Source organism: Tetrao urogallus (assembly GCF_951394365.1).
Source record: "Tetrao urogallus genome assembly, chromosome: 4".
Classification (NCBI taxonomy): Eukaryota; Metazoa; Chordata; class Aves; order Galliformes; family Phasianidae; genus Tetrao; species Tetrao urogallus.
In genome coordinates this window covers 16,316,123-16,337,777 of record NC_136817.1, presented here as the reverse complement: position 1 = coordinate 16,337,777, position 21,655 = coordinate 16,316,123, and the positions used below count along the sequence as shown (strand labels likewise).

Genomic DNA, 21,655 nt, shown 5'->3' with positions numbered 1-21,655 from the left:
ATGGGTAAGGATTGGGAATGGGAAAAGGAATGGGTGGGCAACTAGCAACCGCCCACAGTCAAATCAGCATCTTCCGAAATTGCAAGTTACAACACAGAAGGCTTTCATCAAGGCCTTTGATAGTATGAGCAACACCAGTAAGACATAAGGAGTTTTAGAGGAAAGGAATATTGATGCAGGAAAGCAAAGAGTGAGATCAATTTATCCAGTGAATTAGAGATGAGAGAATCATTTGAAATAATCTGGAGTTCAAGAGATGCAGTTCAGGGGGGATGGGGTTGAGTTAGTAACACTTGGATAATTATCTTCATGTTTGATTCATTTCTGTAACATAAACAAAAATATTATGTATCTTATTCCAAAAGTAATGTCTCCCATTGATTTACCCATGGAAACTGTAACAGATACAAAGAGCACAGTAACACAAAAGCCTGCAGGCCACACTCAGAAAAATCCTCATCTGCAGAGGTGACCCACCGAAACACACCACCCACTGCCTCACTGTGCTCACATCCACTGTTTGGTCTCCATAAATGTTCAGCAAGCATCATTCAATGTCAGTGACTGTAATGCTTTCAGTGTGTAGGAATTCTGTAAGAAAACTTTGCTTCATATGAACTTCCAAGTCAAATGCCATTCTGTCACAGTGTCCCACTGCTGCCATCTGTCACATGACAACAACATGTAATGGAATATTGGCAGAAAGGTTCAACCTCTACTGTCACAGAACCTAAAGCTGCTTCTGATGTCATGGACCAACATAATAAAATAGAAGGCATTACTTTTGCAAAAGCTGTATACAAATAAAACCCAAAACAGCAAAAAAAACCCAAACAAACAAACAAAAAAAAACACACCAAAAACAAACAAAAACAAACAAACAAACAAACAAAAAAACCCACCAAGAACAAAAAAACCCCCAACAAACTAAGGTGCATCATAGTTTCTATTGTTGTTCAATGAAGGCAGAGAGACAGGAACAGGCTGGAAAAAGAGGGACACGAGCTCACTGAGCTTCCACAGCCTATGAGTGAGAGTCATCAACACCAAATTTGTACCAGTTCACAGTCCATAATGACTATGAGACCATTTCTGTGTTTTGAAAACAAAGAGAAACAATACATTAATAAATGGTCTATTCAAAGAAAAGCAAGTAAATGCTTAAAATACTGAAATCTCCATTTAAAGAAGAAAGGTTAAAGGGTCCTCCTTCATAAGCAGCCCTATGAAGTAAAAGTCTAATTAACTGTCAACTTTGCTTTAAGGACAAGAACTTACTCTATAGCCAAGTGTGTTAAGTCACACTCTGAAAGATAAACTGCCTTAAATAAGAGGGAATAACATGGTGACTGTCATACTGATTATTCCAAACATCTGCACTAAGACTATTACTTTGATAACTGCCCAGATGTAAAATGTCTCTCTTAATAAAGTAGTGGGCACAAATATCATAAGCTGCCAGAATTATGACCCGTAGTAACTACAAAAATTGGGGTCACAAAGCCTTCAGAGCTGTGAGGTAAATGGACAAAATATTAGAACAGACCTAACTGACCATCAACCCATACCTTACCAGACCTATAACAGTGATAACACTGCTAAGGATTGTTAGTTTTTAATGCTTGTGTTAGCACTTCCATTTCTTACTCAGACAATTAGCATTACTATTAATTACAGAAATCAGAACACTTTAAAATAATGAGTGTTGAAGAAAATTCTTAGCTCCCCCACAGCAGAAAGAAAAGTAATTTTTTTTTCCCTCATGTTTAATGCCAATTAGTAAAGCATGGTTGAGACTCAACATGGAGTTCAAATGCAACTAAGCACTGCTATAATAAGTACTACAGTTAGTATTTACAATGTGGTTGTGGCTAATAACCAATGAGACTGTTGCTCATTATAACAGATAAAGTTTAATTAGATAATATATCTGATGGACTACATGGATGTCTTCTTAAAAGTGCCTGCCACTATACTGTAGAATACTTTTTAAAATAATGAAATACTATTATAAAAAAGCACGATATAATGAGTAGGAGAAAGGAACAGGCTGTAAAAAGTGGAAGACTGCTTTCTAAGCTGACATGCCAGAAACACCCCCTCCTTCACTGATTTCCAAAATGAAAAGCAACATTATTTTTAATTACACATCATGAGTACAGATATACATAGTCATAATTAAAAGCTTCTTGCATTTGAGCAAGCTGCACTGTTGCTGTTATAGTGTAGAATATCAATCTAGCTAAGGTATGACAAATGCCATTCTGCTCTGTTGCATTTCAGATTCTTAATTCTGAAATATTTCAACTGTGGCATCACTTCCTTTTTCTCCCTGAGATACGACTCCAGTTCTTCAATAAATATGACAGAGAAGCAGAAGGATAAACTTCTGCTCAAAGGAAGATATTTCCCTACCAAAAAGTTTAAGTACAAAATCACCACCAACAAAAAGATTTTCTTCTGTGATAGGATAAGCTTTTACCACAATATAGGGAGAGATCTAGCTCTTTAAAAAATAATAATAATGTTAACCACAAAAAAACCAGCAGAGAACAGAAAGACAAAATTTGACACAAAAATAACCCTGAATGAAAAGGAATACCTTTGAGTGTTTCATCAAAAATTGGTTTAGAAAAGCTTTTTGAAAGTGCACTGTCTGCATGCATGTCTGAACAGGATTTTTCTATACGCTTTTAAAGAGCATAGCTATGGAAGGCTCTGAATGCAATGTGTCTCTAACTCAACAGGGAGAAGGAAATCAGATGCCAAACAAAGAATTGGTTATACTTCTGGCTACTGTGCAAATTTGATCTTCGCTCAAGCAAAACCAGCTTCCATTACTGTATCACTATTTGCAGCTGTTAAGAAGTGAACATTGCTAGAAGGCGTTGAAGTGATAGTCTTCTCAAGGGTTTAGGTTTAAGCAGTGCTGGGTTTGGCTACCCCCAGCAGTACTGAAATGCTTTCAATTTCTTTTGTTCCTCTGTTACATTCCATGACAAGGAGGAATTTAATAAATGTAACAATAATAAATAAATTAATAAATAAATATAATAAATTAATAAATGTAACATAATAATTCTATAAGAACAATATATTATATATATTATATAAATATAATATTTTATATATATATAATATTTTATATATATAATATTATATATATAAATATAAATATATTTTATAATATATAATTTATATATATTATATAAATCATATATTATAATTTATATTATATATTTATATTTTATATATATATATATATATATATATATATATATATATATATATATATATATATATATATATAATATTATATATATATATATATAAAATGAACACAGGTGATCTGATACTGCACTGGAAAAAACTTCCCTCCAACTATTTCAAGGGTATGGTCTCACCAGAATTGGATCTTTCTGGTAGAGCTACCTGTCATAGCACACACAGCATAATGTGAAAATGGTAGCTGAGCAGCTATCTCTACAACTGAGTTACAACATGCAAGCACTCCCATGGGAATTGTGCTTCCCACTTTCCTTAGATTGAACTCAAAATCTTACAATGGCATTTGAAGAAGCTGAGTTCTCCATCACATTTATAGAGCACATATATCCTTCAGGATTAAGAATCATAAGCATCTGCATTGGTCAAGTCGGATGCTCACTTCCTTGGTATTAAATCAGGAATCATTGAGACGAGAGTTTGATTTCATTTCACAGTCTAGTATAAAAGCTTACATACCTTCAGCTGCCCTAAAAATATGCAAAGTTTATATTATCCCACTTTGTAACACTTGTGTTTCCAGAATCATTGAGTGGATCTTTTCTCTGTCTTCTCATTACACAGGGCAAAGGAGGTGAGAAGAGTTATTATAACAATTCTAAGAGAAATGCATCATTCCAGCATCAAAAGCCAATATTACAAGCTGACAGTTTTTGGAAAAGGTCATGGCTTGTAAAACCAATCATTCACATAATTTCTGGAACAATATTGCTCTCTCTTGGAATGAGTCAGGAATTAGTAACATAAACTGTTACATTTTATTCTATTTTTAATTATACTTAAGAGAATTCGCTGTGCGATGTATTTGATTTCAATTCATTTGAATTTCATAGCAAAATGTATTCCCTCATTGGTTTCTTGTACAATTTTTTAATGCAAAATATAAAGGGCTCTTAATATGAACAAGTATCTTAATTTTTTTTATCGAAATAACTTTTCCACTTCAAATAAGCCATTTGTAGCTCATTTTCAGCTATGCAAGCATGATTTCCTTTAAAACCAAATAAAGGCACTGTGTCAGAGCTTTCTTGATGCAAACAGATCAGTGCACTTATTTCAGCTGAGGATTTCAGTAATTCATGCCAGATTTCTACACCTTGTATCTTAGCTGAGAAGTCCCTTGCTTCTCGAAGGCATATCTTACTCTTTCCCCAGGCAGAGGGAGAAATGATAACTACAAGATTTGCCTCATAATTTTCAGAATGTTTCCATTTGCATTTCATGTGATTTCCCAGGGGGGGAAAAAAAAAAAGATAGTACACACTCCAGTATCTTGGCAAAATATTGCTCCATTTCAGCCAAATCTGACAGAGAGCTAAGGGTCTTGAAAGCATTAAACACCAGAAAAGAGTTGACCATGAAGATGCATGTGTACTTCCATTGATGAAACCACAGAGAAAGCTGCACCATTCCAGTAACAGGAATCTGCTGACTAGATAGCTGGTTATGAACATTAGGGTACAACTTTTCTACAGACATGAAAAAAAGGCAAAAAGACAGGAGTGAAACTATGAAAAGAGATACAGGAAGCTGAGCTGGCACTGAAATTGGAAGCAGGATTTTAACAGGACAGTGCAAGTGAGACAGTTCACAAAAAAAGAAAACCATTTTTTTTAAATGGAATTGGGCAAGTATGAGAGAGGCTGCTATTTCCTGCATTGGTGGCACATACAGAATAGGTTCAAATCAAAAATTATGAAATTTCATTAATTCTATTTCCTCAGCCTTAATTTGGTGTCACACAGTTGAGACAATGGCAATGAACATATGAGTCTCCTCCTTGACTCAGCCAACAGTTGGCAATGATACCTCTTGGCCTGCAGTGACAGCACTATTCTGAACTCCTGGGCAATCTGAGAGGATCTCATTCAGAAATATACAGTCATATATACATGCATATATCAGAAAAAAATCAGTAGCAGATGAGATATATTAAAACATATTCCTCTTTTTCTTAAATAACAGTTCATAGCTCCAGTCTATTCTGTTATTGAAAGAGTAGCCCTCTCAAAAACTAAGAATGTTTTATTATAGTTACTTCTTAAAATCTGCACAGTATTGTGTTATATAAGACCATCTGCTGACATTGCAGTAATTTAAAGGAAAGGAAGCAGTAGTAACAGCACTTCACAATACATCAGAAGCCAAAATACATATACAGTATTTATAGAAGAATGAATTAACTATACCTTAAAAAATAACGGCTCTTCGGGAAGAGGGCTAACAGGGAGTGAGGTGGTGCTGCTAGCTGGACTCATGTCTGTACTCTGAAAGAAAACACACAGAAATTCACATTGGCAATCAAGTTTTACAAATCTCTCTTCGTATTTTGGGGAAGAAAGAGCTCAAAAACTATACTTAAAATTCAACAGAATTAGATTGAGAAAGCAGCTGCCGTCTATACAATACTGATCATTAATTAGTAAAAGAGTGTTTCACAACGAGTATTTATTTTTTTATTTTGAACAAAATCCTCATTCGAAGACTGAAACACATGCACAAACATGTAACTGTATCACATCTACAAAGAATAATCATGGAATCATAGAATCACAAATTTTGAAAGGACCTACAAGATCATCTAGTCCAACCGTCCATGCAAGATGAAAATTAAAACAAAATCTCACACAGAACAGACAACAATATATAAATTATTGATTTGATGGTCAGATGTTGAAATTAGAAGGCAAAACTAATATGAAAACATACTGCAGAAAAGCATCTGAATTAATGTTTTAAAAAGATCCCTTTCCGATGAGTTAGTATATGTTACAACTGAGCACTAGTAGATGAAACTAAAGAGTGAACAGCAAAATTAATAATGAAGTCCGTAAATGTATCCAGGCAAAATGACTAATAGACCGATGCAAAAATCCAGTCTTTTTAAGGCTATTGACATAGTTCTCATCTGAATAGATAAGTCATGTAAAAGAGGAGCATGGGGACTCTTTTTCATTTGTAATGGTAATAATGACAGAAGAACAAAATCTTTAAGAAAATGCAAATATGATACAAAATTTTTCTGAAGAATACTAGAATGCATAGTACTTCTTGGGAAACAAGTCCATGAGTGCCACGATTTAATAAATTTATCTTACGCAATTAACTAATCAGGTATATGTTTTCACATCACTATGATGGGACCCATTAATAGGCACAAGATCTGAAAGTAAAGAATATTGCTGGACCCCATTAAGTTTCACTAACGTATGAATATATATATATATATATATATACACATATACATACACACACACACATGTAGGTACTGGATTTTATTCAGCCAGCTAGGAAAAGAAAAAAAAAAAAAAAAAAGAAAACCTTGTTACAAAATCCCTATGTCATAACTGATATCAGATAATTCAGAATTGACACCTATTGAGAAAATCATTGAGTTTAAATAGATACGTATGTTATACCATATCTGAAAGAAAAGACAACAGCTGCTTCTTGAATAAAGGAAATGTAAGTAAAGAAGGAAAGAGTGTGACACAGTGTTTATTTATGAAGGAGAGAGAGAGAGAGAGAAATAGGCAGTTTATAATCCATGCAACACAGAGAGCTTGTTGGGGAATAAGAGAGACTGTACTGTATCAGAATGCCAATATCTTTACCACATTCACCACTTTCTTTTCAGTACAGTTACAAATACTAACAGGCTCCTGCCATTGCTCATCAAGGAAAACGACTATTTGTTAAACAGAAGGGAAGAAGAGCTCTTTTAGATTAAATCCAAAGTAAAGTCAAAACTAGAGACCTCCTCTTAGAGAATACTCTGTCTTAAGGTAGACAGTTTGTGTTTAACACAGTACTGAAAAAAAAAACAAACTAAGCAACTGCTTTCCAAACCAAATCATACACCCTAATTTTCCAATTACAAGTGAATGGGAAGACAGTCCAACACTGAAACTGTCTCAGTATCAAAATCAGCAATGCAGATTGACCCCCCTGCACACTGCATGAGCTGCAAATTCTTCAGCAGTAGCTAATAAACCAAGAAAGACCAAACAACTTTGAGAATGCTGAGGTTGTTTTGACAAGACTTCCCAGGGCACATCCCCACGTTGGCCTTAGAAGACCATCAGCTCCTCCTGCAAAATGGACATGAGACAGCCCTTGTCTGGACAGCATACTGACATAGCACCGTGCCTGGACTAACAAAACTGTAACAAGACAGGGGACAATATTATGGGCATGATGACTGTATGGCTTCTGGGCAGTTTTGAGTCTTGCCAGACTGGAATACTGGCACAAGTGACTAGGTCTGACTGCAACTATTCATGCATACATACCCTCAGCAGCCCCTCCAGCAACTCTAGCAATTTTTTCTCCAACAAAAGAAAAGCAGCAGAAAAGCTTCTCTGCAGTATAAATTACTTAAATTCAGTGTCATTAACACAGTTTGTTATACCAAAGAATTGAGTGAGACAGTATCACAACCCAAGTACCCTGAAGAGCACAGAATGTTGCAAAGCTTTAAACGTCTAAAATCCATTCTCTACACAAAAGATATCCGAATATCAAGCAATTCAGATATTTCCTGAGTACAGTTGTTTAAAAAGTACTGTCTTGCCCACGTGGAAAAAAAAGAAAAAAAAAAAGAAAAAAGAAAAAAAAAAGATTTTGAGTAGGTTTAAGTGCTTGAAGTTTTTTGCCTTTTTTTTTTTTTTTTTTTTTTTTTTTGGAGCAGGGTGTTAAAAAGCAGCAAATGGATATCAGCAGAATTCTGCCAGTAGCTATTCTATTCTCCAATCTCAACCATTAATGTTCAATTGTTTTTTTTCAATTTCTACAACTGATCAGCCCTAAATATATATCATCCTCACTGCAAAATGAACAGGTAGAAGAGAGTTGCTCCTGGGCTGTGGTAATCATTTTTATTTGAAGACAAATGTTTTAAAGAAAGTAATTATCAGGAATTTTCTTTAGAATAACGCAAACAAAAGGAAGAAAATAAATTTCAGAAAACAAACATTTCCCTTATGTATGCGCTACTTGGTGACTGAAGATCAGAACCCTCTTGTGGACAGAATCCATTTCAGCTGGATGAAAGAGAAGGAAGGGTCTTCACGGATCCGCTTTTAAGTAGCGGTAAGCTTGATGTTTTGAGATAGGTATGCACAAATAGAAGAGAAACAAAACATAATCCTTTATGTCAACATAAAATGTCTAATGGCAAATTAGAGAATGCAAACAGTTTTTTCAAGCAATACAGCAGTTGAAGAATATACAAAGACACATCGTTAAAGCCATACTCCTTTAAAAACATCAGTCTTTGAGCCTTCAGACACTGTTCTTTAAATGAGAACAGATTCACCTCACTTGTAAACTGGGACTTTTCCCATTACAGAGCCCTGTATTTAATTTGATCTTCTCTAGCAAGAGGCTTATGTATCAGCCTTAGTTAATTGTATCATAAAATTTATGCATATCACTCACAGACAGAAGCCAATTTAATTTGCTACAACTGCTTTTCAACAAGGGTAAACACTGCAATGATAGTTGGCAGACATTAACTTCTCTAGAGATCAGTATCACAACATATTGATCTAAGAAGTTAATACTGACAGAGAAGAAAACTTTCTGTGGATATTACCACTGTAGAGCAAATAAATCTTTATAATAACAAAAGAAAAGTCAACCTGTGTACTTTATAGCTTTTTCTAAGGAGTAGTAGATGAATATTGATGTTACTTCTGGGGTGATAGTTTTAGTTGTATCATGAGTTACGCCACAACTTTATAATCTAGAAGCTGAGTACAACTGAGAACTGAAATAAGTGCAGTCAGCAAGCTCAGCAGTGACATTTTGATATACTGAAGGTAATCAAAGGCCTGTAAATGGATTCATTAATGGATCTGCGCAGTATCTTTATGAAATATTGTGCTTAAATATTATCATCCTGTTCTATGAAGAACAGTGATAAAAAGAAGGTGAAGAGGTTTGCTTAAAGCTAGACAAGGCTGTTAAAAACAAAGATGGGAATCAGGAATTCACAAGTCCAAGAGCTCTAGTTATTCATCCAGAGCACGCATTGCTCCCCCCTATGCTTTTGGACTGCTATGATATCTGCCCTTTCCAAATTACTTAACATCATTAAGAGCTTTTACTGATACGTACACTTAATGCAAATAAAATTACTACAAACAAAATCAGTTTTGGTAAGAAAAAGCATCAGGCATGTGAAATAAGCTTTCAACTTTCATCCTCCTCCATGTTTGATGGTTCCCCCACACTTCCCATCTCACTCAACGACAAAGAATGGAAGCGCTTACTTAAAATGTGTCTAAATTTACTTCCTATCATATTTGAATACCATGTGGGCGGTTGCTTGTAATTGTACTTCACATGTCTTTTGTTAGTAGCTATAGTCAATTATTCTAACTGATTACTACCACTTGCAGTTATCAACTGAGGTATTTGACTGTTGTTTTCAGATGTTTGGCTGGCACATTGCCTACCAGCGTACATAGCTGCTCCCATAGCTCTGTATGTGTCTTGTGTCTGTCCTGTGTTATCTTAGTTCCCATAGCAAGGGAGAACCATAAACAACAGCTGATACCACTTTTTGCAACTTTTTGTACCAGGAAGTGAGGCATAAGGAAACAAACAAGTTCTCAGTGGTTCAACCATCAACCAGCATTTTGGATACAGGCAGATAGATTAGGAACAATTTGTCTTACCACCTAGGCAAAGCTAATCAACTGAGCTGTGAAATGTTAGTGGGAAATATTACCTCATTTAAGATGCTGAATTGTCACTTAACAGAATTTGTATAACTAGTACTGTTTATTTTAGAAGATCTGGAGTTCTCAGCAATATTAGACAAACACATTAAAAGTGATATTTTGTACGTTAATTAAATAGTTTAATTCAGATTAAATTTTCATATAGTTTAATTTACATTTAATTTACTCAAAATATTTACATTTCACTTAGTTATCTCCATGTTCCCTATATTAAATACAGAGCTATAAGGATACCAAAGTACCAGGGAAAAATAGTTATCATGCTTTTCAATTGCTAAAAGAAGAGGAAATGAAAATACCTAACATATATATTACCTGGTTGATAGCAGGAGAACGTCAACTTAAACATGTACAATTTGTAAACAAAATAGAATGCTGAAATGAACTAAGGCTCTAAAGCAGGGTCAAAAATTGGAGAGTGCTGGCTTAGTATTGAGTAAATGAAGTGGAAAAAAAAATGTCTGTTTTTAGAAACAAAATATTTTTACATAATAACAACAACAAAAAGATCACTACATAATTAATAGCTATATATTAACAAATATACCCTCATTTGTTCTCTTTATTTCCATCTTTATTTTTCATTACTCATCCTCTCATTTCGTTTTCCTTGCTTTCCTCCACAGACACTCCTAGTTAATAGAAACACAAGTTTCCTTGGACAGATTACTTCCCAGCACCTAGAGCTTAGAGAAGAAGGGTCCAATTACCTGTTCATTAATTCATAGGGAAGAAACACATTTATTTTCCTAAACAGAAAAACTGTACCTAGTTAATATCTAAAAACACCATTGACTTCTATCTGCAAGTGAAATGTAGTTTTGAAAGTAACACGGATGATGATTTTAGGGTTAACATCTCTTTGTGAAATGTTCCGTAGTATCATCAGTGATTGCAGCTGCATGAATTGGGATTGTTACTACATATCATATTAAAAGTAAATCAAGTCATATTCTCTTACAAACAAAAAACAGAGGGTTGTTTTCATAGACAGAAACGTATTGTTGATGACACAGTGGAAAACTGATTTCCTTGAGCAAAATTGTACCCCTCCCGGTTTCTATTGTTCCTTTCCTACTTCATTGACTATACTATCCAGCCTTGAAACTGTGCTATTGTATATCTTCCATAATAATACCATATAACAAGTTTTTGTGATCTTTCAGCAGACAATTGAGAAAACCAAGTACTCTCCAGAGATTTTTAAACTGCAGGCTGCCTATTTTGTTTCTTTACAGGAGATCCTTCAGGTTCAACTACAAGCATTTTTTTCCCTCAAACTGCAATCAATTTTGCAGCAAATACGAAGGCTGTTTAACACAAAGCTTCAGCAATGTTTGCGTTTTTTTTTTTTTTTATTCCAGTCCTAAAGACATTTTCTCTCTAAAACCTGGATTACAGCACTAAGAGAACAGATACTCCCATGTTATATCTATAGCCTGAATCTAGAAGGAACTCTCTGCATCCTCTAAAAGAAGAGCATATCAGCAAAATATCCAAGTCTGGGACTTTCCCAGGTTCTTACTACTTCTTGACATCCAGACTCATCATTTTTCTACCCTTCCATGCAAAATGATTATAAAAGAAGTAATTGATTAATTAAACTGAGAAAAACCGAATCTAGTGAAAGAATCATCTCTTTCTGATACTCTATTCATGCATGTTCCACATTATTAATGTGTCATTTCATACCAGGACAGAGATACAAGTTGAAAACATAATGGAGCAGATCATAGAATCACAGAATGTCTTGGATTAGAATGCATCTTAAAGTCCACCCAGTTTCAACCGCCCTGCTATGACCAGGGTTGTCAACCACTAAATCAGGTTGCCCAGGGCCCATCTAACCTGGCCTTGAACACTTCCAGGGACAGAGCATCCATATTTTCACTGGGCAACCTGTGCCAGCATCTCACCACTCTCTTAGAGAAGAATTTCTTCCTTATATCTAATATAAAGGTATGCTCTATCAGTTTAATTACTCTTTTTCCTGTCACTACACCACCAGATAAAGAGTTTGAATAGATGCACTACAGTTACATTAAAGAGAATAAAATCACACACAGGATATACATTTATATGCTACGGATATGAGTAAATAACTGCCTTGACAAGCTAGGAAACAAACACTTCTGAAAACAAGCTGTTCTGTAGGCTCCTCTGAAGTGAGAGTGCAGATCAGCACTACTGAACACAGACATGGATTTAGGTACCAAGTTCAGCAAAAAAACATTTCATATGTTCACATATGAACACAATTAAATGCTTTCTATGAAGCTCTGAAATATGCTGATCTTCCTCTTTCAGCCCATGTAACATCTTTTTAGTCTAAAACATAAAGGCATGAATCCTCCAGTTAAAAAAAAAAAAAAAAAAAGAATGCTTGTACTTGATATTTTTAAAAATACATATATTTTCTCATGCACTAATTCCAAAACTCTAGACAAGCTTTATTGTTCAGTACATCTCTGTACCTGCACATACCTATGGATATATGGTATCAGTTTCAACAGTGTTGTCTTCTGCCTACAGTTTCCCTGCCAGACATTGTTTTCATGTGAATTAAGATAATGTTTCATAATGATAATAAACCTTATTTTCTAAATCTAAATTTGAATTAAGTCAGCTTGAGTTTCATTAATAATTTGCAGTCCAATTGTCTGTTTTCCACCTTAATTTTTATTTGCAAGCATGAAGCACAAAATTGCCAGACTTTCACACTGGTGTTTTTAATACAAGGTTATGTTTTATTTTTCTGTCTCTCTCTTTAAAAAGAACTAGCTTCCCTGAATTGCTATGAATTTCACTGAGGTTTTAACAAGCCACTTTGCACTTGCTAAATGTTGTGACTGCAATTATTCTCACTTCATCATCAGTTCTCAAAAGAGTTTTTACAATTTCAGTATGGAACCTCTTCTGACAGAGTATTTTAACTTATTTAGATGAGATGCTTCATTCTCAAAACTGTCTTGAATTCCCCAGCAAAATTTTAAAGGAAACAAATATCTGTACTTGTCCACTGCTAGAACAAGGCAGACAGAGTTTTTCTCGCTGCAAGAAAAGAACCAAATGACATTTCACAATTTGAAGTGTGCTTCTGTGCTCAGAAGTCTTCATTTGTATGATTTTGTAGAAATCTAAGGTGAATGTTTAGCAAGTAAGTTTTGCCATGTTATCTGAATCACAGTGTTTTTAACAGAGAAGTTCTCTAGTGTCTTCTGAAGGTCTGTATATTATGAGGCAATCCCTCTGCTCTTCAAATACAGGATTACTGATTACCACTGACACAGTTATGAAGCATGCTGAGCCTAATTTTTGGTTCATCAGCAGCTTCCAAGGATGTGTTCGTCAAAGTACAACAAATATTGTTTGATTCTGTAAATAGGTGGGACACTGAGCTTCTACCTTCTGACAGCAGCTGTAATTCTTAAGAGAAAGAATAAAAAGGGAAAGGCACAATGAGACATTAAACTCCCACAATGGAAAAAGCTTCAATGGAAATTACCCCTTCTGCAGTCAAATCTCCAAAGTCTTTCCAGCTGTACTAGCTATTCTTCCCCTTTCAGCTCCAATACGTGCTTTTCTTCCCACCAGTATTGTCTTGCACAGTGGCTTATCTTCATAGTACTTCCCACTCCTGCATCCATCACTACCACTACTCCTATTTTGTCCCAATCCAAATTAAAAAGTCTTCACACCTTCTCTATTCTTCTGTCCCTTGCCCTACGCTCATCTCTCTCAGCCCATAAATACAGGCTAATATGTGTGTATATGTATAAACACACAAAAATGACTGAATGTCTATTGCAACTGCTGTGATCTAACAGCCATATAACTGGTTTACTACAAGAAAGATACAATCAATCCGCTCAAATACCTCAAGTCAGAAAATTGTCAGGGGAATCACCACACAGCACAGCTTCCCAGCACCAAACTCAGTATGCTTTGGGGAAATCACAGCATGTTACTTAAGAAACTGAAGCAACTTACAGTGGTATGGTGGGTTTGATGTTGCCTGTACTAGTGCTTAGGCATTGTGTTACTGTTATTTTCGGAGCCCTGGCTCTGCATTTTGCTTTCATATTTTTTTGTTTAGCAGTGGTGTTATATATTAAACTTGCTGGGAGATCTGAAGAGCATTTTATAAAGCCATTAGCAATAAAATATTCATTTTTCATTTACATTATATCCAGGAATACAAAAGAGCATAATTTCTTCCTGCCCTACAACATTAATAGGGAAACCAGGAAGAAAAATTGAACATACCTTTCACATTCATTAAACTACAATAAAATGCAAAGAGCTTTTCAGACGCACTTGCTTTGTTTGTTGTGGCACCGAAACACAAGCATTTAACTGAGAACATTGCAATTTTCAACTACCTATATTACTTCACATAAATCTTCACCTTTCCCCACCATTCTGGGCTCAGGCTATGTAAAAATTACACACCCAGTTTAGTGTAAAGTTAAGTCACATTGTAAAATGCTTTCACGGGGGTGTGCTGTGCTCTAATCCAGTAGCAGTAGCTCAGTGTCACAGTTATTCATTCACTCCCCGTCCTCCCAGTGGGATGGGAGAGAGAATCGGGGAAAAAACAACAGAACTCCCTCAACTCAACTCATGGGTTGAAATTAAAACTGTTTCTTAACACACACACATAAAGGAATAGAAAAATATCATCAATTATGATAACGTACTGATGCTCAGAGCAGCAGCAGCCGCCCCCATGGCCAATCCCCTCAGTTTTATCAATTTCACATGATGCCATATGGCATGTAATATCCATCTAATATCTCTTTGGCCAGTTTAGGTCAGCTGTCCTTACTCTGTATCCTCCCAGCTCCCTGTGCATCCTTAGTCCCCCTTACTGGCAGGGCAGTACCAGAAGTTGAGAGACTGAAATGTCCCTGGCTCTGTACAGCACTGCTCAGCAACAACTAAAAATTGGTGTGTTACCAATATGTTTGGTTTTTTTTCTACTAAAACCAAAATAGAGCACCATAGCAGACACTATGAACCACAGAATTAGGCTTAGGTTGGGTGGAACCACAAAGATCATGGAACTCCAAGCCTGCTGCTGTGAGCAGGGCTGCCAACCACTAGATCAAGACCTCACTGCCATCCACTGCCCAGGGCCCCATTCAACCTGGCCTTGAACACTGCCAGGGATGAGGCACCCACAACTTCTTTGGGTAAAGAAGTTTTCTTCTATGAAGACAATGAACTTGGTCCCAGCTGAAATCAGGACTAAGCATTATGAGGCAGATGAAGTCAGAGAAGATGAAAAGATGGGTACACTCAGCAGAGGATCAGAGAAACAGGATACACCACTGACATTCAGTGGGAACATCACATATCCCTTAAGTATTTCTGATGATGTCTAGGGATTTCCAAGGCCTAATGGGCAATAGTAAAGGGAACTCCTTTACAGCAGGAATTATTCAGAAGATACAAGCCATTTACATGAGACACCCATGACTATAACCCCACTAGTACATGTGGAACCTGCAAGATGCTGCCTTGAGCATGGCTTGTGTCAGAAGCCCAAGCCAGAGTGGGTTTGGAGCTGCTGAAATGGAAACGTGCTCATCCTTCAACTCATTTATTTCATTTAATGAGAGGTTGAGTTCAAGCAGCACCCAGATTCTGCTTCTCAGAGCAGTTCCTGCCAACCTCAGGGCCAGCACAGTTCAGTGAAAAACATAGCTTTAATCTCCCTACTCATACTCTTTTGTTTTTCAGCTGGACTGTGACTGGCTTCCTTTTTTCATTGTTAGAACAATTTTTACCTGTGGGTCAGAGTTTGAAAGATATTTGTCTTGGAAAAGAAGCTTTTTTCAAGAAGTCCAAGAACTTCTAAAAAAAAAGTCAGGACAATTAAACACATGCCAAGAGAATAGAGATGAGTCAGAAGCTAATAAATGGAACATTCCACAGGTGCATGAATATTTGAACTATATTTCACACAAAAAAAAGAACATTACAAATTACTGAAAATGAGTAACTTCTTTTCACGATGTGAGAATCCTTCTTAGTTTTTTTTGGCTCAAAGCTTGCTTCCTGAGGTTTTTCTTGTGATAAGACTCTGAGTGACTTGTCAAGGAGGCAACTGATGGGTGCTAACTGTGTGACAATCGATATCGCTTTGGGAACATTTGCAAGCCCCTTCCCCCAGAGCTGCTTGCTCTGTAGAAGAGCGGAAGAGAGTGCTCAGGAGTGTTCACTGGCGGAAGATCTGGCCTGTGGCCAAACCGCTCCAGCTAAGTATGGAAGGCTGGGGGATGATACCACTGTATCTTGCAAAGGCAAGATGCAAGTTGGTGCCTCCCTGCTTCCTCTTATCTGCTGGCAAGGCCAGAAAGATAAGAACAAAGGAGGTTCCTGCTGAGATCCCAGAGCCAGAAGCTGCCACCGCAAGGAGAACTGACTGAACCACCTTGGGTTTGAGCTGTCACTCAAAGGAGAGCTGATTCGACCACTTTGGATTTGAGCTGTCACTCCAAAAGCAGCTGACTCAACCACCTTGAAGTATTGAAAAAGGGCCATCATCACCATGGTTGTCGTCGTCATTGGCAACAGGACAACTCTGCCTGACGACCCACCGCTACTGAAGATCAAAGACTGAACTACGGACCACGCTGGATCCATGGTGGTGACTATCTCCCTCTTGCTGCCTATAAAGACTCCTTGCTTCTTCTTTTTCTATTTTTTCCTATCGCCCTCCTTCCCTTCCCCCATTACCCTAATTCATAATAGTGTCCGTCCTCCACTTCCCCATTTCCCTGATTAAGATTTGTAGTAAACTGGTCGGACCAACATTTGAACCGTTGCTTCTTAATCTCACGCCGGGTATATAGATAATAAAAGAACCTCATCTCCCTCCTATAAATTGGAGCGAGACACACGAACCTTGCTACCATCATGTTGACTAGTAGAACGATAAAGAGTTTAATTATGTACATTTAATCTCAATGTGGTTAGTGCCAATAAATTAGCATGCGCAAAGAGTTGTATTTGCATTATCACTACTATTAAAATGTGCATGAAATGCTGCAGTAGCAAAGGCTGAGCACAGCACACCCACAGTACTCACTCCTGCAAGACCAGACCCTAATTTTGGATGAAGATACATCAACTGCAGCTTTGTACCTCAGAGCCTGTACACTGTGTACTCCTCAGAGACTGTACACTTTAGGATGCTTCTGCATCCTAAAGCAGACACATAGCCACAGGGAAAGCTTGCACAAGTCCCTCATCCTTAAGGATAGCTATTGAGCCATTTATAAGGAAAAAGATTGAAACAAAAAAAAAACCCTGAGATACAACTTTTAAAAACATATATATTCTTCCAAAAAGTCTAATGAGGAGATGCAAAGAGAAGGAGAAGAGAAAGGAAAAGACACTGTAGAGAGTCATAAGAGATGGGAAGCCACACTCCTCTTCCTCAGCCAAGTTAGGGACACCTTCTTGGAAGGCACAGTGCATAACCTCTTGGTGAAGAACACCTGCGATAGCATGTATTCCACTGGCACTATTGCCATATATTAGCAGCCAATGCATTTATCTTTGACAATCCCAAATCTACTATGTCTGCCACTTGAATAAAGCACCTATTCTTTAAATGTGAAACTGGCTAATGAAAGCTCTTCTGGGGGATGCTCTGGAAGGCAAACTGTAACTTTGATGTGACACTTTCATCATGACACACAAGAAGTCCCTTGTCACAGGAGGACTGCTAAACAACTAGACTTCGGAAAAAGTTGGCTGTATTTAAAATGGTCTTTCACTTCCCTTGTGCAACTGGAAAACACTGCGGTCCAGATTACAAGAACCATAACGTTCATTTGGCATATCCCAAAAAAGTAGAAATGTATCCTTTCAGCTCCACATGTCCATGATCACATTTCTCCAGCTGTTATTTCATGGACAGCAAGGAGGCAGCAACTTCCTAAATTGTAAACTCAGAGATGAGAATCCACATTGCTGGACATGGGAAGCGTGCAGAATCTGCATTTGGCCAGTGTGAAGATAAATTAAAGACTCCTTTTGTGCTAAGGGTTTATAACTCAAAACAGAAAGGTGCTTCCGTCAGCAGTAGATCTTTCCATGATTATTTGCTTTACTATTGTCCAAAACAGATCTGTGGATGAAGAATGCTAAAGACAGTGGAACATTTTGAAAGGATTCCAGAGTGCTTCAGGATGGTGCAGAACCAAACAGCTGACCTCCATGAAATTCATAAAAACCATATCAGAAACATCAATGAGATTTTTGTGTACAGAATCTACAACTTGCAAAACTTGTAAGGCTGCTTGATAACTGAAATGAACATGAAAATAAGCAAGATCCAGGAAACAAAATAACCCAGATTTCTCAGAATTTTGTAATGTTCCCTTTCCAAAGTCCCTTAAAAAAATGAAGCTGTCATGGCTTAAGTGCAAACAGTCAATCATCTCCTTTCTAAGCAAGATGAGATCAAAGGCCTGAAAAAGTTCTGAGCGACCTCCAAAAACTAAATAGAAGGATTTGGGAACAGCTGACCCCAAACCCGAGCACAAAAGAAACCAAATTTCCTCATCTGACACATTCCACAAGTGTTTAACATCAGGCTCTATCAACAGGCTTCTCTGGCAATTTGAAGCAGCACAAAGCAAGAGCCAACATGTCAGATTTTGATTTGTCCTCATCAGGGGCACACAGAGGGCAATCTTGGAAAGGATGTTACATGCTGCAAGAACTGACAGTAATGTTCTGGCGATGAGTTTGCACTAGAACACATGAACTGAACAAATCAAATAAATTAAACTTATAGCACATATGCTGCATGGACAAAAATGCATTTGTGAGATATTTGTATCACAAGAAATATTGTTAAAAATCAATATCGCCAATGCCTATTTTATGATATCTTTAAATTAATGGCCACATGCTGGTTTTTTTTTTTTGTTTTTTTTTTTTTTTTTTTTTGTTTTGTTTTGTCTTTTGTTTTTTTTTTAAACCAAAAGTTCAGTTTCAGGCAGCAGACATGACAGCTTTTTAAAACTTCCTGGTGATTTTTTTTTTTTTTTTTTTTTTAAAAACATACCTCACTCACATTGCAACACTAGGATGTTGCAAAGAGCCTGGAATTTGACCACGGTTGATCAGAAGAAAACTCTCCTGTCAGGGTTCAGTCTTTTCTAGAATAACTCAATTTCTTTCACTAGGTTACACTGGTACTTTGGCAGTAAAAAGTCTAGCTGTTTTCTGTATCAGAAGGGTACTGGACAGGTGCCTGGAAGCAGTTTTAACTCTTGTTATAGCCAAAGCTTGCTCAGAGACACACAGCCCCACCAGGAGTGTGGAAAAGTCATGTCATTTATTTGTTGATATTCTAAATGGCAGGTCTGAAGAGAAAAAGTCAGAAGCAATCTAATAATTCATTATTATCCAATTCCCTGCTCATCCTGAAAATATCATTGCATCAATTTGCATTAATGTACAACAGAATTTTAAAAAGTAAAAATAACACAATCCTTGAATCCTAATTGATCTAATGTCAATTGCAATGAAGTAAACTTAATGGAATTGATAAGCTGTGAATCATGTGACATACAGGAATCAGAATCCACAACTGAGACTAACCACAAAACACAGATGAGTAGATCTCTGTGCAGTGTCCACTTTGCCTGCCAGAAAAGGCTTGTTTTTTGTTGTTGTTTGTTTTTGTTTAGTTTCCATTTTGTTTGGTTTTGTTGGTATTTATTTTTTCCCCAAAATACATAGATCTGGACTTAAAAATTCTCACTAAGGTAATCAGTTGCTAATTTGCAGAGCCTAGCAATTATGACTGCTAAATTCTAAATTCGATCTACCTTTTAGGAAGGGTACCTGATGTGTCTTCAATTATTCAGAAAAGCTGCACAATCACAGGAGTAACCCTATTAAGTTCAAGAACCAATAAATGCCAAATAAATGGGAAAGGTATCTGAAGGGTCATTTATTGACTCAGAATACATAAGCTGTTGATTTTCATTCAAAAATATCATGTTTGATAATCAGCCTCATCATTTACAGCACAGACATTATTACTCTAAACTTGGAATACATTTGTTAAGGTCAAATTATGAGAATCAACTGAAGTGCTCACACAAAAAGCTCGTACAGACTATTATGCAAAATCAGAGAATTTGGCATCTGGTCTTTGTACTTACCAATTTTTATGTAAGACTGCATTTTAAGAGGTAGCCATGAGGCTACATGCTCTCGCTAACTGCTGATAATTTCCAGTCCAAACATTCAGAAGCAACTTTGTTGCAGAAAAGGAGATTTTTCCTTGAACGTAGGCTTCCACAAAATTCCAAATCTTCAACAAGACAAGCACGGGCCTTAACAGATTTATGCAGCTGTGATTTATACCCAGTGATCACAGATATAAGTGATTTATGCCCCTGTTTTGCAAGCCATTTTAAGCAGATGAAGGGTACAGCCTGCAGCGACAGTCATGTACAACTGCTGCCTGAAGTAGTAAACAGATACAAAGAACCACAATTCAAAGAGTCTAATCTGTTATACCAAAAACAACAGAAGAAGCAACAGAAACATTGTTAGCAAAAAAATAAAAAAGCACGTGACCATCAAAATAATGTTGGTAACTTCATTTTCTGTTTTTAAGCAGTGTGATCATTTCTGCAGTCTTATCTATGACTAAAGCCGATTAGTGGTTTATAGTAGAAAAAGAATCAAAGCATCATTTCTCACAATCATTTTAATACTTTTCAAGAAAAGAGGGCCTTTCTCCTTTTTTCACTATTCCAAATCTCTCTCTGGGGTGCAAGCATTTACAGTTCATCTTAGAACATTTGTATAAGCAAGGCAAAATAAACCTTTGTGCCGAAACGAGCCAGTTCCTCCAGCTCTGATCTGGCTTCTCCCCATGGATTGTCTGTGCAGGGAGCTATGGCACAGGAAGCTAGGACATGGGCATATATGCTATACAACACATTTCAGAATAACATGCTACTCTTTTCACAATCACGAGTATAAAATTTAATTAAACGCTATTTTAAAATTGAAGAAAATCTATTGCTCTGTAAATGCAAATTATTACCAGGCTTTATCTTCCAGATAAACCCTGATTTTTTTCTCTCACATTCTGTATTTATAAAGCATAATAGGAAAACTGGAAATTTCAAAATGTCAAAGCCTTCCATACATCATCACAAAATTCTCTAGCTAACAGCACTGTACTCTTAACAACTCAGCTTAAAGCCTCCTGACTGATTATTACCAGAAGAATTTCTAAAAATGGCATCAATTGCTCAATGCTGGAAGAAAAGAGAATAGGGTGTGATTGCTGAAAAACAAGTGTGAGGAAAAAAAAAAAACAACAACCTGTGTCTTTGATGTCTATTTTGACACCAGCCTTCAAGCATTTGACTTACTGATTACCAGCTACCTACACAAAGATACATGACTCATCTGACATATTATGTTTAAAGAAAATGTTTTGTATTATTGCATGTTTTGGGAAAGATGGGATCTTCGTTTCCTTCATCCCAAGCAATCAGAGTAAAGAATAAAATTTATCACTACATCAAAAAAAAACAAAAAAACAAAAAACCACACACATATATATA

General features: G+C 36.5%; 1 protein-coding gene across 1 annotated transcript in view; it reads right to left on the bottom strand.

The window, feature by feature from the left end:
* The window catches only part of CCSER1 (coiled-coil serine rich protein 1), a gene marked incomplete at both ends in the record, with an annotated part of 554,815 nt that overhangs the window by 292,739 nt on the left and 240,421 nt on the right, over positions 1-21,655 (bottom strand). Inside the window, one exon of the mRNA XM_079534492.1 lies at positions 5,475-5,552. Coding sequence (XP_079390618.1) covers positions 5,475-5,552 — 78 coding nt within the window. The remainder of the gene's footprint in view (positions 1-5,474; positions 5,553-21,655) is intronic.